The following is an 18797-nucleotide window of genomic DNA, read 5'->3' as shown; positions in this document are numbered from 1 at the left end:
CTGATCCCGGTGCTGGGAGGCATATTACCCTTTTACTATATAGGATAGAGGCCTGGTGCACGGGTGGGGGCCGGCTGGTTTGCCCTGAAGGGTGTCCTGGATCAGGGTGGGGGTCCCCACTGGGGTGCCTGGCCACCCTGGGTGAGGGGATGATGGCTCTTTGCAGCTGGTCACACACCCTTCAGGGTGGGGGTCCCCACTGGGGTGCCTGGCCAGTCTGGGTGAGGGGCTGAGGGCTGCTTTCAGGCTGGCAGTTTTGACTGAAGCTCCCAACCACTCCTTTTTTTCTTTTTTTTTTTCTTCTGGGCCAGCTTTAGCTCTGGCTCTAGCTCTGAGGCTTCCGCTGCTGGTTTGTTTGCCGTTCTATAATCGAAACAATGTATAACTTCAGCTCTGAGATCCCAGCCATATTTGTTACAAAGTTTCAAACTGCCAGCTCAGAGGCCTGCAAGGCAGGCGGGGAACGTTGGAGTCTGCAGTCACGGGAGCAAGCAAGCCTCATGTTCGCTTCCAGCTGCCTGGCTGCTGGCCGCCATCTTGACTGACAGTTAATTTGCATAAGGATATGCTGATTAGCCAATGGGAAGGGTAGCGGTCGTACGCTAATTACCATTTTTCTCTTTTATTAGTGTAGATAGACTGGTAGCACAATCAAAATTAGACACCAGTTCTCTTAATTCCCAGTCCACCTAATACCCAACAATTATCAACTTGTTCCCTAATCTAAAAGTTTCCTGGAAACCATAGTCAAAAGGAACACCCAAAAAAGGTCAAAAGTAAACTTCTATAAAACTGTGAGGGGCAAAAGTTCAGAAATCTAAACCCTAAACCTTAAGACTTAAAGAATTATTCTTAGTAGGAAAGAAAATGAATAAGACTATTTGAGTAGGCCACATCCAAAAATAAATAAACAAACAAACAAACAAATATTCTAAAAGGTGTTTTTGGCTTTACCTTGTGTCTGGTTAGAAATTAATGACTGAAGAGCAAGGGCAGCTTCAACTTTGACGGGCATCTCCTTATCTTCAATCAAGCTCTTCTTTGCTAGTTCAAGTGCATTTCTTAGATTGAGCTCATTATGAAACTTCAAAGAACTAAATGCATGAAGTACCCAACACGACTATGTTATAAGGAGAAAGTAAATAGGAAACTATTAGGATTACAGCATTCTATAATAATGTCATGCATAACTTCTTACTAATTAAAATGTCATTAATTCTACCACGTACTATTTGTTTTTTAAAGGGTAGCATATAAGCCTTAGTTGCTAATTTCTGGATTTCTCTGTTGTTTTATGTTTTTTTAAAAAGGCAGTTTGATTACTTCTAAATTACCTATATGCAATAGCATTTTTCACAGGAAAAAGAAAACAGAGCCAAATTTAAATGTCTCTGGGGAAAAAATGTCCACCCTTTTTCAAACATAAATCCGAGCCCCTATACTTGAATTGCCTTCAAGTTTGTGAAGCATGTACTGAATAAATTCAGAGAACTTGCCCTGAAAAATAAAGTCCTGTTTATGCTTTTAATAAATATTATGATTCATAACTAATTTATTATTTACATGTAAAAGCTACTACAAACCAATGTTTGACATTTATTTGCTGGCCTTTACAGCAAACAAATGAAACATTATTTTCCCTTACACTACAGCAAACTCCCTTTTTTTCACTCACATAGGTACAAAGAATTTAAACCTTGTGTAGATTACCAAATTTTAAACTCCTAGACCACAAAATCATATTACTTTCTTAAATTCTCTACGTGCATAAAACACATTCAACAGTTGAATTACTAAAGATTTTTATCAAGAGAATTACAATTTATACATCCTCTCAAAGATAGAAGTCTACCTGTAAAAATATTTGTGTGGCCTCAACATCTCTAATCTACATTTGCCCAAATATTTCTCAAATGATGATTATCTTCTGTTTATAAAATGCTTTGAAATGCATAAGGTACTATTAATATATTAGAGGCCCGGTGCACAAAAATTTGTGCACTCAGGGGGGTCCCTCAGCCCAGCCTACGCCCTCTTGCAGTCTGGGATCCTTTGGAGGATGTCCACCTGCTGGCTTAGGCCTGCTCCCTGGGGTATCAGGCCCAAACTGGCAGTCAGACATTCCTCTGGCAGCCTGGCAGCCCTCGGGGAATGTCCACTTACCAGCAAGGAGCAGACCTAAGCTGCAGTCGGACATCCTTAGTGCTGCTGAGGAGGCGGGAGAGACTCCCGCCACCACCGCTGTGCTGGCAGCCATCAGCCTGGCTTGTGGCTGAGTAGAGCTCCCCCTGTGGGAGCGCACTGACCACCAGGGACAGCTCCTGCATTGAGCATCTGCCCCCTGGTGGTCAGTGTGTGTCATAGTGACCAGTCATTCCCAGTCGTTCTGCTATTAGGGTCAATTTGCATATTACCTTTTATTAAATAGGATAGAGGCCTGGTGCACGGGTGGGGGCTGGCTGGTTTGCCCTGAAGGGTGTCCTGGATCAGGGTGGGGGTCCCGCTGGGGTGCCTGGCCAGCCTGGGTGAGGGGATGATGGCTGTTTGCAGGCTGTCCACACCCCCTTCAGGGTGGGGGTCCCCACTGGGGTGCCTGGCCAGCCTGGATGAGGGGCTGAGGGCTGTTTTCAGGCTGGCCAAGCCTTCGGCGACAGAAGCTCCCAGCCTCTCCTTTTTTTCTTTTTTTTTTCTTTTTTTATTCTGGGATTTATTTAGCTTCTATAATTGAAACTTTGTTGTCTTTTGCGGAGGCTACTGCCGGCCGCGGGAAGCTTGGCTTCCTCCATCACTGGAGCAACAAAGCCTCTTGCTCACTCCAGCTCCATGGCTGCTGGCTGCCATCTTGGTTGGGTTAATTTGCATATAGTTGCTCTGATTGGCTGGTGGGCGTGGCTTAAGGAGTAGCGAAGGTATGGTCAATTTGCATGTTTGTCTTTTATTAGTGTAGATGTTGTGCTTAGCAAGAAATTTGTGTGTTGATGTAGTTATAAATACTAGGCTCTTAAATTAAAGTTCTGTTTTTATTTCTTTCTCCATAAAATATATTGATTCTAGAAGTAATACACACTTAGAACACAAATAAGTTTACATGGATTATTAATTTCTTCACTCTACTAAGGTATATCTACCTAACATACTGGAAATCATAATCAAGTTTTTAGCTAAACTAGAATTTCATGCTTTTTTTGGACACTGAAAATTAATTAGTTTCTTAATTTCCATTGTACCATTGCAGTAACATCATCACTCATTACATGTTTTGCATATGCAGGAAGTGAGGGTAGGATAAAAAATGAAAACAGTTGGAATTAAAATCCATAAATCCCTCTATCTACTAGTTTGTTCTTTAGTCAGTTTGCCTCAATATGTGTCAATTTATCCAAAAACATTTAGTTCAATAATTATCTTAAAATTAAGATTTTAAGATATATAATGGAAATATGGAAAACTTACTCTAGCTCGAAGATATCCCAGATTCGACAACAATAATGGAAATACATGATTCTGCAGCAACAACTCCATTTGATCTTTGAATAAACTCTTCTGTTAGGAAATAGAAATTAAGTTTCAACTTATATATCCTAATAAAGTATGTTTATTATGACTTACACTTACTATACTTCTATTTCCAATTCTGTAAAACTATTTCACTGATATATTGCATGTTTTAAAACAAGACAAAAATAGCCCTGGCCTGTGTGGTTCAGTTGGTTGAGCATCATCCCATGCACCAAGAGGTTGCTGGTTCGATCAGATTTTGGGCTTGATCCCAGGTGAGGGGGTGTGCAGGAGGCAGCCAATCAATGTTTCTCTCTCTCCCTCCCTCCCTTCTTCTTTCTCTCTAAAGTCAATTTTTTAAAAAAAATTTTTTTTTTTAAAGATGCCCATCCGGTGTGGCTCAGTGGTTGAGTATCAACATTTTAACTAGGAGGTCACAGTTCAATTCCTGATCAGGGCACATGCCCAGGTTGCAGGCTCAGTCTCCAGTGGGGGATGTGCAGAAGGCAGCCAAAAAATGATTCTCTCTCATCATTGATATTTCTCTCTCTCTCTCCCTCTTCCTTCCTTGTTGAAATCAATAAAAAATATAATTTTTAAAAAAGGGACAAAAACAGTACCTTAAATATAATTTGATACTGATTGATTCTGGTAAGAACAAAGTCAAAAGTTCTTTTTAACTCAAGATACAGGTGACAAAAAGAATATTTACAGTCAACTCAATTATGCAGACGCAGTCACCAGTTTTAAATTATCTGTAACTTTCATATTCTCACATTTGGCAGTGCTTCACAGTTTTAAGTAAATTAAATTATAAGTAACTTAACCTTCAATAAAATATCAGCTAGGGAACCAATCACATGCAGGGCTCCATCTTTCTTCCTCGGGTCAAAGTTCGGGTCTGTTAGGATTTGATAACAGAATGCCATCATTTTTGGCAAGACCTAAAGAAATAGAAGAATCCATTTCAGTCTACATTAGCTTTTCTTGTATTACTATAGTATTATTTATATAAAATGTACAAATTTTCAAAATTAAAGCATTTTACTGTGTTTCATAAAGTATTTATAATGAAGAAAACAAAATAACCCTTTGCCCTTACTAGGATAATAAAATATTCTTAAAGTGACAGATTATAACTAGTAAGACAATTTTTCAAATACTAGGGTTATATTAGAGTATCAAATCAACACAGGATTTAAAAAGAATAACTATGTACCTCTTTTCTTTTCTTTGCAGCAGTATATAAGAGAGTCTGGGCTGCTGTGGTAGGAGAAGCATAATCTTCAAAAATGTCTAAGATTTTAAAAGATTAAACCATTTTAGTAAACATACAATTACTTAATACGGATTTTAAATCTGATTAATCACTATTCCAAAATTAAGAAAAAAACAACAGTCCACATATGACATTGCTTTACAGAATAAAAAAAAGCTAGAAGATACATTGTCAGTGTTTTCTCTAAGGGTATATCATCAAGTGTTTTCATGCACAAGAGTATATATCAAACTCTACAGGGCTTACCTTTTTAAACAATCACATATATATAACCCTAATATGCAAACAGACCAAACAGCAGAACAACCAAACAACCGAATAACCGGTCACTATAATGTGCGCTGACCACCAGGGGGCGCACGTGGAACATGGCGGGCATTGGCTGTGACGGGATGGTGGAGCAGGTGAGCAGGGGCACCAGACCAAGGCGGGGCACCGGTCACTGTCATCAGGGCCTCTGGTGGTTACTGAAAATTCTTTGCTCCCATGCACTGCGGTCCCGCCCAGCACTCGCACCTGCTGCCAGCGCCAGCCCTGCTCACACCCACTGTTGGCACCGTAGCAGCCACTCACACCTGCTGCTGACACCCAGCACCGGCCCCAATCGCTCAGCGTCGTCAGCAAGTGCAAGCAGCGGCTACTGGCCCAGATGGCCCCTCGGGGCTTCTCCACCTCCCCCTGCTCCTGAGGGGCGATCAGGGCCGGCAGCCACCTCTCACACCCACTGCCAGCAATGGCCCCACTCACACCCGGAGCAGGCACCAGAGCCGCCACTCACACTCACTGCTGGCACCTGGCGCCAGCCTCAACCACTTCGCGCCATCAGAGGGTGCAAGCGGGGCCGGCGCTATCAGCGTGTGGGAGTGGCAGGGATGGGAGCGGGGCAGCCGGCAGACAGGGGACCGGGGCCGTGGTGGGAGGGGCCAGGCAAGGGCGTGGAGGATCGGCTGAGACCCACCCCTGTGCCCACTGCAGCCTCACGGCCCACACCGTGCACAAATTTGTGCACTGGGCCCCTAGTAGTAAAGAAATATATTAAATACATTTTAGGCATAGCTGCTTCACAGAGGATAGGAAAAGTGCTGTATCTCTATCAAAAAACAATAAAGATTTATTTAGTGCTTACTATGTGCCAGGCATTGTTTGTAGGCTCTGGGGACACAAAGATCAAACAAAAACAGTTCCTGGAGTTTATAAGGTGAGAGTAAGGAACATTCTACACATATACACACATGCACATATAATAGGTCAGGCTAAGAACAAATGTACAACAGGGTAAAGAGAAACATAGAGAGTGTGAAGTGCTACTTTAAATAGGGTGTCAGGGAAAGCCTCTCCAATTCTCAATTAAGGTAACACTTAAGTAGAAATTGAAGGAGAAATCTCTACAAGGAACTCTAAAGATAAAGCAGAGGAAACAGCAAGTGTAAAAGTCCTGAGGGACTGCTGGATAGCTCTTGGTCCTGTCAACAAGTATTCAAGGGGTATCTGTTTGAATATACACATATGTAAAACAGATCACTTAACTACATGAAAATTTCAGAATAGGCAGTTTTATGTAAGAATATGAAAACTTGTTAAGTATCTGATATATCCATATTTAAATATAAAAATAAAACCAAATCTACCTCTTTGCCTCAAAATATAAAACACAAACATGATAATACTAACAACTCACATTTACTGAGTACTTACTCTGTGGCAGGCACTATACTAAGGTTTTTCCCAGCATGTAGCATTCTACACTAAGCTGTTAAATAACTAACTATGTGTATTATCCCATTTACTCCATCCAGCACTATTGTCATTGCCTGCTTTATAGCTGAAAACATTGCATCTCAGAGGCATTAAGTGCTGTGCCCACAGTCCCCCGAGTGAGTGACCACGCCAGCACCACACCCAGGTTGCCTTAACATCAAAGCCTGAGCTCCTGTACTTTATACCAAATCCAAAAGCTTCATTATTAGAAGCAGATAATACCTTTAGATAGGAAAGTTTTGTTCATATAAACAACTGCAAGTGACAAAAATATAAAAAGAAAACGAATGCCATAGCTGTTCTTCCCTATAGTTATCCCAAAGTAAAATATACATCCTATTAATAAAAGCCTATGTCAGCGGTTCTCAACCTGTGGGTCGAGACCCCTTTGGCAGTCGAACGACCCTTTCACAGGGGTCGCCTAAGACCATCCTGCATATCAGATATTTACATTATGATTCATAACAGTAGCAACATTACAGTTATGAAGTGGTAACGAAAATAACTTTATGGTTGGGTCACAACATGAGGAACTGTACTGAAAGGGCCAAAAGGTTGAGAACCACTGGCCTATGTGGTTGTCACGCCCTCATGCCATGACGCCCTTATGCCCCAATGAGCAATCACCAGGAGGCTGCATGCACAGCGGGCATGAGTGGGCAGTCGGGGCTGCGGGTGCACGTGGGTGGGTGGGGGCTTGACGCTGCATGTGTGGTACGGAGACGGGGCCTGTGGCTTCAGCCTACCTCTTTAGGGCAATCCATCGAGGAGCCCTGGATGGGTGGGAGGGGCCTACCTCTTTGGGGCGATCTATCGTGGGGCTCCCACACTATGAGAGGGCACAGGCCAGGCTGGGGAAACCCCCCACCCCCGCCCCAAGTGCACGAATTTCATGCACCGGGCCTCTAGTATCAAATAATAGCCACTGCATTCTAATTCCCAGAAGGAAATGGTTAAAGAAAAAGCATTTCAGCTAGTCTTGAGTTATCCACATTCTCTTCTAGTCAATAAAATGTAAATTCTGTCAATCAACACTCATAGCTCTTAATTATTTTATTTCTATAAACTTCATATCTTATTTTATATGAAGAATAAGTGAAATAATGGTAGCTTTCTGAAAACTAAACACTCTGCACATTACAAAAAATAAAGGTATCACAGAAAAGAAAAACACTGAAAGAATATAATGACAAAGAGAAGACTGGCTAATCACTCTGTTCCTAGAAAAACAAAAGCACCAGGAAGGGAGGAAATCATGTCCACGTGTAATGATTTTTAAAAGGAAAGAGTAGAACAGAGGGATAAAGCAAATGGTAAATATGATTTCTCATTCGTTGGCTTTTCCTGTACTTTGTCTCTGGATAAGAGGCACTTCCTCATTTACTGAATCAAATAGTACTAACACAGAGCATCTGTAAAAACAATCTAGCATCTACACCAGTAACATCGATACCAGTAGGCTTAACTCAAGTAGCCAGAGACACCTGGTCCACAAGGGAAAGCAATGCATTGCCAGTTTTATCAATTATTTATTTCAACATTTATTGAAGACATACTAGAGGCAAACACTAGTAGAGGACTGTAGAGATGTAGAAGGAATGGAGAATGCAAAATAAAGCAAATAAATAAGATACAGCCCCTGACCTATGATAGCTCTAAGTTGTGGGAGAAACTGAGGTACACGAATAACATTTCACTATGTGAAGGGTTTGAGTATTCCATGAAGCAATTAATTCAAACCAGAGATATGGAAATGAACTCAGGCAATCTACACAGTTCAAGAGCTTCCAGGAAAATCCAAGCTAAATGGACCCTCCTCCCCTTCCCAGAGAACTGGGCCACATAGTGCAACCACTGTGGGTAATCTCATTCCCTTGTGGAAAACTTTATCTCTAAGATAAGGAGGCAAACTAAATTGGGGTGCTCTTAAGATATGCAGAAATCCAAAGGATCTGCCAGACTGAGCATAGCCCAATCTACAAATGGGTACCCCAAAAGGCTCAGAGAGGGATGGTCCCTGCAGATCAGCATCACAATAGAAAAGATTACAGATGGCGCCAAGACTGCTTCAGCCCCATAGCATGGATACATAAAGCAGCTTTCATCTCCCCCACCCAAAGGCCTCAAGTTCATTGGTTCAACAGAACATCAAACTCTCAGGAGTTTCAAAGGTTATCGTGCAAAGCAGAACTTGGGGAATTTAACAAAGTAATAAAATCTCCTTAAAATACAAATTTAGGTCTATTACTTTATGTATCCGGGAACTAACGAGGAAAAAAATCATCTCGATTACCGAATTTCATCCTTATGTACTCATAGGGATCTTCTTGCCACAGCTCCTCATCCTCATCTTTATAACACATCACAGAAAAAATCACATCTTCAGAGATATTCTAAGAAGGAAAAAAACAAAACAGCAACTGGGTATATCTATTCAAATTTGGGTAACACTAATAATGGATTTACTGACTGCCTTTATGATGTTAGTTTTCCAAACTGCACTATTAATCTTCCTATTAAGGTTGCAGCAGCTAAGGTGGGAGCAGGAAAGCAAGAGCTTAGAGTGGGGGTAGAAGGTGAGGGGATGAGGGAGTGAGGGGTTGGGTTAAATATAAGTTTGTTTTTAAACAATTGATTAAAGATATAGAGAAAGATGAATGTAAATGCTATTTTTTGAAGCAATAGAAAGGATAATAAAGTTTTACTAACAAATCAGTAGTAAGCATACCTTGACTCTTTAAGAAGAAATAAATATCAAGCAAAGGTTATATTTACTATTATATTTCTTTTTTGAGCATTTTTACATTTCCATTTTGGTTCTAAATGTCAACATATCAACAATATTAAAATTTTCTTTTCTTCCATTTACAAAAACCTAATTTCCTACTCTACAAATGCAGGTTTCAGGGGGAAAAGAAAAAACCACATCTGTAAGTCCACTGCTACTAATGCTCTACTAAGCCCTTTTGTGCTCCAGCAATTACATATGTAAAAACAGAACCATCTCGCCCTGGCCAGTGTGGATCAGTTGGTTGGAGCATCATTCCATACACCAAAGGTGCGGAGTTTAATCCCCGGTCAGGGCACACACGGGGAAGGCAAGATCAATGTTTCTCTCTCAGATCAATGTCTCTGTCTCTCTCTCTCTCTCTCTCCCTTCCTCTTTCTCTAAAATTAACAAGCATGTCCTCATGCTTGAGAATTAAAAAAAACAAAAACCACAGAACCATCTCTTAAATAAATTAAGTATTTCTAAGAGAAAAAATTCAGCCTAAGGATCCGTTTCTTATTCCTACATTACAGTCATGTAAAATTAAGGTCAAAGCCATCAAGCAGAAAATATACTATCGCAATTAATCCTTACTTTACAGAAACACAGCTAATAAAATGAAACTAGTTATCTATTAATTGCAATGAAATGATCCCTGTTTGATCAAGGAGATTAGGCAAATATAATTAAGATGTCCACAGAAAACAATGCAAAAAATATTATGTTAAGACGTGTAATAAGATAACACTAAATGAATTCTAACCTGGACACCAAAGGCAAAGAAAAGGAATTTCTTTTTCTTTTTAGATACCATCTTAGAGATTAGAATTCAAGAATTTACAGTTTTAAGGGGAAAAATTTCCATTTCTGACATTGTTGAATTACCCAAAATTGTCTGCATGCAAATAGGAATTTATTTATTAATGGCCTATAATTTTTCATTCTCATTTGTCCTTTGATTAAATAACAATGTGGAATTCTATCTTTAAGTAAACAATTAAGCAAGGTCAACTGAATCCAAGTCATAAAACTTGGAAGTTTTCACTCTTCTCATACTTAAATTTCCAAGCCCTTCATATCAGATATGACTGCACTCATTTGTAATTATTAATGGAAAAATACAATCAGCATAAAATATGGAATTAGTAACACTTTGTCTAGAAAACCAAATTTAACCAGAGGATAATTTTAGAGAACTGCTCCCTGACACTCACCTGTATGTGTGGCTTCATCTGCTTCCACGTTACAGAGTGAACAACCCCTTGGTTGAGATAGTTGAATGCTTGCTGAAGAACCCGAGGGGCGATGTACTCTTTCTGTCTATATTGGTCTAAAATTTTTAGTAGTACCTATAGGAAAATAGAAAGAGAATATGTACAATTTTAAGGTTAAGGGGAGGGGCATTTAAGGCATGACCTAAAACCCAGAATGCATAAAGATAAAAACTAACAGATGTTAAGGGAAGTCAGTATTTTGTGAGAAAGCTCTGGGGCAGTTTTAATTATTAGACAGGGTCATGTTATATGGAACAGTGCCTCACTGTAATTTCCAGCCATGTGTCCTACTTCTAACCTATGGAACTACTCAGAGTAAGTCTTCGCTCTATTCCACATACTAGTTATTCAAATACATTAAGACTTCTGTTAAAAAAACAACAACAACAGACTTGACTAAATGAACATTGAAAACAACCATACAGCAAAAGACAGCACAAACAGATTTTAACATTTGATAAAGATGCATTTCAAACCAGGAGAAAAAGAGTTAAATTATCAAAAAAAAATATAAAACATCTGGCATGTTCAGGGTGGTACGGCCGTGGACTCAAATAAATAGTATTGGGACAAGTATATTAACCCTCTGAACAAAAATGAAGTTGATTCCCTAACTAAACTTCATACCAAAATAAATTCTAGATGGCAAAATATTTAAACAAACAAAAAAAAATTAAAGCATAAAATTCCTAGAAGAAAACAAGGAAGCATTTTCTTTTAGAATCTCAGACAACAGAAAGTCTTTATAAACATAACACAAAACTGAGAAATTATTTTTTTAAAGATTAAAAAGAGAGAGATTGTTTATATGGAAGGAACCATGCCCAAATCAGCCATGACTATCCCGAAGACCCTCAGTCAGAGGTAATAAAACAAAGTCCAAGGCTTCTAATATCTGGTCTCCAGAGTTCTGCCCTATAGCAAGCCTATTAAATGAACTGGTGAATAAATAAAAAAGGGTTCTTTCAAAACAAGTACAGAACTTATAAATTCAGAACAAATTCAGTTCAGTTGTGTAAAATCCAGGTTCATAAAAGTGTCCGAGTCCTGCCATCATCTCTGCAGTGTTCAGCAATGCCGGCTAAAAATGGATGCTGTTCTTTCACTGCATAGAAATGGTTCCCAAACTTTTATAAAAAAATGTGTAAGTTCTCAGCTGAAATTCTTAACTTCTGAGCTCAGCTTCTCTTGAAATAGATCAATTCGTATTCCATGAACTCTCATTATATAAAAGCTTGGAATAAAGAGGTGAGGCTCAAAGAAATAGAGGGTAGGAAACTCATAGGAAGTCAGAACGTTAATAGAAGAATCCAATCTAATACTGATGACTGCTGCAGCAGGATCAACAAACTTAAAAGGTTTGAGTCCAGCCTCTAGCTGTCTAGAAGGGCACTTCTTGTAGCAGCTGCCTAGGCCACTTGGTTCTAAAACTGATGGCAGTGCATTAAACTCCTAGAGCTACCATTTCATCCCCTATCAATATGTAACATGATAATATGTTTGTAACCTACTTTTATATAGATAGAAATGCCTTAACTACTTCTATTTTAAAAGCGTAAGTTTATTACCTGCTGAATTCCCACTGCATAGGTTTTCAAAAAGAATTCAGAAAATTCAAAGTATTCTTTTGTGACATTTCCTGGGCTTCCATATCTTAAAATAGAAAGAGAAAATGTTTAAATACTGTGAAGTGTTTAAACCAGCATATTCACTAGTTTAAATACAGTCCCTTGTTGAAAGATGCATTCTATTGGGGCAGAAAACTAACACTTTCTCTTCTTTTCACAAGCCCCAAAAGGAAATCATGAAAAGCTATCCTTTGACTCTGGGTCATACTTAAAATTTCAGACAGAAACTTCCACCTATTTAATTAACGATGATCCCCTAAATGTGAAATATTTCAAATAAAGTTATATCTAACATGTTTTCCAATAAATGCTTCTATAATTAAATTTGACTAACTTTCCTATGGAGTGAATTACTAAGCACCTTCTTGTACAATTCCTGGATATTTCCAATAAGCTAAACAATGTCATTTTCCATTCTTTTTATAGAAAAATAGAAAGACTCAGAGAAGACTGAGCACCTCATTATGATCTCAAAGTCAATGATCACAATTAAAACAGAGAGTGACTTTTTGCCCTCTATGGCACTAAAGACAAATAACCATATACTCTGGGCCATCAAGGGACCTATCCAACTTTATTATATCCAATACTTAGATACTGACTTAAGATCATAAATCTAATACAGAGAATTACCGTTCAAAAAGACGAGCTACAATATGCAGCGCCCACTTCTTACACTTCCACCAGACTAGTTCTGGTCGATCATCCTCATCAATTTGCATAGTCTCCTAAAAGGACAAAAACACCCAGATGACATTTCTGCATAACAAAAGGTTTATGTCAATAACAGGCAGAACAAATCTTGCTATAGACCAAGTAATATTAATTGTGGATTTAGATTGTCATATAAATGCAAATTCCTTCTTAAAAAATTGCAAGGTAGAAATTAAATAAGCAAAGTAAATTTCAACTAACCAATGCTGCTGTTCACATTTATCTCCCATCTTCAAAAGGCCCAAATAAGTAGAAAACAAATACAAAATACCAATTCATTTGAGGAAACTCTGGGATGACAGAAAGGTCCTACCATGTCATCTGGAGCTGGGTGACAGTAACACAAGTGCATGTTTGCCATAATTCACTGAGCTGTTCAATAAGTTCTGTGCATTTATGTATATAATTTAAACTTAAATATAATTTGTCCCAAAATATGAATAAGAGAAAAGTACTGTGCATTTGAAGACAACCTTAAATGTTAAAATATTTTATATTCTTTAATTTAATTGGATTAGTTATCTCAGTTAATTTGATAAGTGAACTATAGCATCACTGTTACTGCAGATAAAAATGAGACACCATCTTTCACCCATCACACTGGCAACTTAGACTTTTATGTAAAATATTCTCAGTCACTGATTATTGAAGTGTAAGCCAGGGCAATGTTTCTGGAGAGTACTTTGCAAGATCTGTCAAAGTCTTAAACCTTCCAGGAGTCAATCCAAAGAAAATAATCATGTATGTGCATAAAAATTTAAACTACATCCTTATAGTTAAAATACTAAAAAACTAAAACAATCTAAATGCCCAGCAAATGAAGCATTCAACAAAAATGATAGAGTTTAAAAACATTTGTATCATAAAAAATATTTATAAAAGATTTTAAGTGAAAAATAAATTTCAAATCAGTGCCTACATATACCATTTTTATAAATAAAAGATGGTTGTATATAGACACAGAGAAAAAAAAGGCTAGAAGAATAAATACCAGTTCTCAAAAATGTTTTTTAGCATTTTAGTAGGAAAAAGGTAGTTATTTTATTAGTTTTGCTTACCTGGACAGACCCAACATGAGTATGTTTTATTAATTATTTTTACTACAGTAGTAATTTTTTCCCCAGATAGGCTAAGATCATAAATCAGTCTACCACAAATATCCCAAACACACATTTTCACAGTTTTTCTTAGGAACAGAAGCTCTTTCTTACAGGGGGAACTGTCCTGTCAATAATAGCTCGAAAGATCTCCATCCACGTTGTCATGGTTTGGTTATTCACCAGCTGAAGAGGCAGTGCATACTGAAAACAAAAGAACACCACCATCAGCAGTCATGCCTCCCTCCACAGGCCAGCAATCTCAGCTCTACTGGAAGGTTGAAATACATGAAATGGCTAACGTTTGACCATGAAAATAGTAATTTCATATGGTTCAACCTAAAATTTAATTTAAAATTTTAAATCTAGAAGTATATATTCTATGAATTGTTTCCTCTGAGCTACTATTTTAAATGAAAAAAAAATTTAATACAGTAGGGCCTCATTTATTCAGCGTGAGATTCCAGGTAAGTGATTTTTACCATTTACCACTTTGTCAAACTTTTCACTTCAACCACTTTTTTCCCAACTTTATTGAGATACTAGTGACCCAATGCACAGATTCATGTATAGTGAAAGGAAATTAATTAGAAGGAATATGTTAATATCACTATTGGCCCTTTCTCTAAATAGAAGTGTTAACCAAATTCACGATCAACAATGACAGATCAAAACACAAGTGCAATTGGCGCCAGCAAGAACTTTATATGTATTGCGCATGCGCGAGTCTACTTAGCCTCTTACATATATATAGAAAAACTTGCTTAATTAGACCTGCTTTCTGATTTAGCTAAACTTTTTCCAGCCCAGTGAAGCACCCCAACTTCTCTTTCAGGTAATTGTCAGCAACACAGCAGTAAATATCAACACGAAGCAGATTATTACTGTAGATCATGCAGGGAGAACAAAAGGCAAAATATTTAACAGTAGCAGTGTTTGACTATATTCTGCACAGTGAGAAAACCTGAAGTCATTTTCAAGTTCCACCATTTCTTACTTCTTTTCAGTCGGGTCAAGTTTCTAAACTTTCTAAATCTCCATTTTCTGGCTACTAAAAAGAAAATAGGATTCCACCAAGTCTCCTATCTACCTACTCCAGGACTGCTGTGAGGATCAAATGAGATGAGGAATGGGAAAATGCTTCACAAACATTTGGTTAAATTGTAAAATGCTTGCACCTGGCTATATAAAGCAAGTCATGTTCCTGGCCTGAAGAAACTCCAAGGAGGCTAGTCACTAGGGAGAGAAAGCCGGGCGTTGTCATGTGATGTCATTACCCGGCACCCACAGTCACCATTTCCAGGCTCGCCTGGGCTGTGGGCCGCATTTTGCACCATGGGGTCTTGGCAGCATTGGCTGCAATTTGGTGGGGTGTCGCTACGGAGTGGTGGCAGGGTCTGTGTCCCACTTGGGGGAAGCCGAGTGTTGGTTTGTCAGCGCCAGGTCCATGGTGCCATTTATTTTTAAATGGCCAGTGCATGTCATGGCAGCTCCTGCGTTGAGCATCTGTCCCTGGTGGTCAGTGCGCAACATAGTTACCGGTTGGACAGATAGACACTTAGCCTTTTATATATGGAGATAATTGACATATAACACTGTGTGTGTATATTTAAGGTACACAATGTGATATTTGATACATATATACAGTAGGTCCTCAAGTTACGTAGGAGATTCATTCCTATGGTGCAACGTAATGCGATTTTCACCGTAAGTCAGAACCCACCTACGTCATTCACATGGAGCACATACACAGCAGTAATGAAGTGAAACAGTAAAATAAATTTAAAAGAGAGATAACAATTCCTGACCTTCACTTGTAGTAAATAAATAATAAAAAACATAAAGCACAAATGTACATATGTCGAAATGACGGAACTTTTTTTTTTATAAATACTGTAAATGGGAGATGGCGACGTAATCACGAAATGACGTATGTCGAGTCCAACATAACCCAAGGACTGCCTGTATATGAGAAATGATTTCCACAATAAGATTATTTTCACTACAGTAAGATTATTTTTACTACAGTTAACCCCTCTATCACCTCACATAATTACCTATTTTGTAATGAGAACTCATTTTAACCACTTTAATGAAAATCTTTACCTCATGAAACATTTTTTTTCAACTACTTTCATCTACACTGTGGGACACCATAGCCACTATATTACTGTAGGTGCCCCTTGCTACACTGTGAGTAAAGTGAGATGAGGCAATACTGTCTCTGCATCCATGCCTTCCAAAACCTGCAACATGCTAAGGACATAATGATAAGAAGGAGACTCACACTCTAGTTGGGATGCGGGGGGAAATATATAAACAAGGAATTACACTATGGTGTTATATGGTGGACAGGTAAGAGCTGCGAAGTATTGATGACGGCATACAAGAGGACCACCTAATCCAGCCTGGTAGTAGCAGGGATAACTTTCTGGAAGGATGTGAAAGCTGAGACCTGGAGAAAGAGCACAGATCGGCCAGGATGTAAAGGGGAGAAGAGTGCCCCAGGCAGAAATACAGTATTTTAAAGGCTTGGAAGAGAGGGCATGATCTGTTCATGAAGCCAAAAGAATTACAGCATGGCTGGTGTAAAGCACAAAGGTGAGAATGGCAAAAGGAAGGGTGGAGAGATGAAGGGTTTTGTGGGCCATGTTAAGAAGTCCACACTCTATGCTCTTGGTGCAATGGGTAGTTTGGGCTTGAGATCGGGACAGAGGAGAAGCAGCCTGAGGGTTGGGGGAGAATGACAATGAGTTCATTTTTTTTATCCTCACCTGAGGATATGTTTATTGATTTGAGAGAGAGAGAGAGAGAGAGAGAGAGAGAGAGGAATGAAGAGAGACAGACATTGACCAGACATTGATCGATTGCCTCCCATACATGCCCTGACCAGGGATCAAACCCACAACCTAGGTATGTGCCCTGACCAGGAATTGAACCTGAAACCTTTTTGGTATATGAATGACATTCCAACCAACTGAGCCACCTGGCCAGAGCATGAGTTCACTTTTGGACAAACTAAGTTCTAAAGTATGTATGAAGTCCTAACTGGTTTGGCTCAGTGGATAGATCGTCGGCCTACAGACTCAAGGGTCCCAGGTTCGATTCCAGTCAAGGGCATGTACCTTGGTTTCGGGCACATCCCCAGTAAGAGGGGGGTGGGGGGTGTGTGCAGGAGGCAGCTGATCAATGTTTCTCTCTCATCAATGTTTCTAACTCTCTATCTCTCTCCCTTCATCTCTAAAAAATCAGTAATATATATATATATATATATATATATATACACACACATATATATATATATATATACATATTAAAGTATGTATGAAGTACCCAAATGCTCTGTACACAATCTATACTAATAAAAGGGTAATATGCTAATTAGACCGGACGTCTTCCAGACATACTTCCGGATAAAGCCACAGTGGTAGGGGCCAAGGCAGAGGCGGTTAGGGGTGATCAGGCCAGCAGGGGAGCAGTTAGGGAGCAATCAGGGCAGCAGGGGAGGGCAGTTAGGGAGCAATCAGGCCAGCAGGGGAGCAGTTAGGGAGCAATCAGGCCAGCATGCAGAGGTGGTTAGGGATGATCAGGCAGGCAGGCAGGCGAGCAGTTAGGAGCCAGCAATCCAGGACTGTGAGAGGGATGTTAGACACCCTCCCGCCCCGAGGGTCCCAGATTGGAGAGAGGGGTGCAGGCCAGGCTGAGAGACACACACACCTCCTGCATGAATTTTGTGCACCAGGCCTCTAGTTCTATCTAATAAAAGAGAAACATGGTAATTAGCCGTACCTCCGCTACCCTTCCCATTGGCTAATCAGGGAGATATGCAAATTAACTGCCAGCCAAGATGGAGGCCGGCAGCCAGGCAGCTTGCAGCGAACAGGGAGGCTTGCTTGCTTCAGTGACGGAGGAAGCCAAGCTCCCCGCCTGCCTTGCCAGCCTCTGAGCTGCAACTCTAAGAAACATTGTAACAAATAGAGAAGCTAAACCAAACCCCAGAAACCTGCTTTAGTCAGCCAGGCTTCAGCCAGCAGGACCGCAACATTGTTTCAAATACAGAAGGTAAACAAAGGCCAGAAACCTGCTTTCAGCAGCCGAGGCCTAAGAGTTGGAGCCAAGCCTCAGAGCTAAAGCTGGCCCAGAATAAAAATTAAAAAAAGAAAACAAGGAGCGGTTGGGAGCTTCAGTCACCCTCCAGCCTGAAAACAGCCCTCAACCCCTTACCCAGACTGGCCAGGCACCCCAGTGGGGACCCCCACCCTGATCCAGGACACCCTTCAGGGCAAACCAGCCAGCCTCCACCCATGCACCAGGCCTCTATTCTATATAGTAAAAGGGTGATATGCCTCCCAGCACCAGGATCAGCAGAGCCGCGAGGCCTCCTGGCACCGGGATCAGTGTGACAGGGGGCAGCGACCAAACCCCCTGATCAGCCCTGCTCTGTGACTGTTAGGGGGGAGCTCCCCAACCCCTTGATCGCCCAGCCCCCACCCCCCACGGGCCCTGCTCTGTGTGTGACAGGGTAGAGCCATAACCTCCCCATCGGCCCTGCCCTGAGTGTGACAGGGTACAGCGCCCCCAACCCTCTGATCCGCCCTGCTCTGTGTGTGACGGGGCGGTGTCCCAACTCCCCTATCGGCCCTACTCTGTGAGTGACAGGGGGGAGCTCCTCAACCCCCTGATCAGCCCTGCTCTGTGCGTGACAGGGGGGAGCTCCCCAACCCCCTAATTGGCCCTGCTCTGTACGTGACAGGGGGTGGCGCCACAACCTCCCCATTA

At 40.4% G+C, this 18797-nt stretch overlaps 1 protein-coding gene across 1 annotated transcript in view; it reads right to left on the bottom strand.

Moving 5' to 3' along the window:
* The window catches only part of IPO8 (importin 8), a 65924-nt gene that overhangs the window by 30945 nt on the left and 16182 nt on the right, over positions 1–18797 (bottom strand). Inside the window, exons 6-14 of the mRNA XM_070410487.1 lie at positions 14133–14222; positions 12841–12935; positions 12148–12232; positions 10520–10654; positions 8829–8928; positions 4718–4794; positions 4326–4442; positions 3454–3543; positions 955–1120 (exon numbers count right to left, since the gene is read on the bottom strand). Coding sequence (XP_070266588.1) covers positions 955–1120; positions 3454–3543; positions 4326–4442; positions 4718–4794; positions 8829–8928; positions 10520–10654; positions 12148–12232; positions 12841–12935; positions 14133–14222 — 955 coding nt within the window. The remainder of the gene's footprint in view (positions 1–954; positions 1121–3453; positions 3544–4325; positions 4443–4717; positions 4795–8828; positions 8929–10519; positions 10655–12147; positions 12233–12840; positions 12936–14132; positions 14223–18797) is intronic.

Source organism: Myotis yumanensis, unplaced genomic scaffold (genome assembly GCF_028538775.1).
Source record: "Myotis yumanensis isolate MYYU_CA2020_CCGP unplaced genomic scaffold, mMyoYum1.0.hap1 SCAF_3, whole genome shotgun sequence".
NCBI classification, from domain to species: domain Eukaryota; kingdom Metazoa; phylum Chordata; class Mammalia; order Chiroptera; family Vespertilionidae; genus Myotis; species Myotis yumanensis.
Note: the sequence above shows the minus strand (reverse complement) of the source record. Positions and strands in the feature narration are given on the sequence as shown.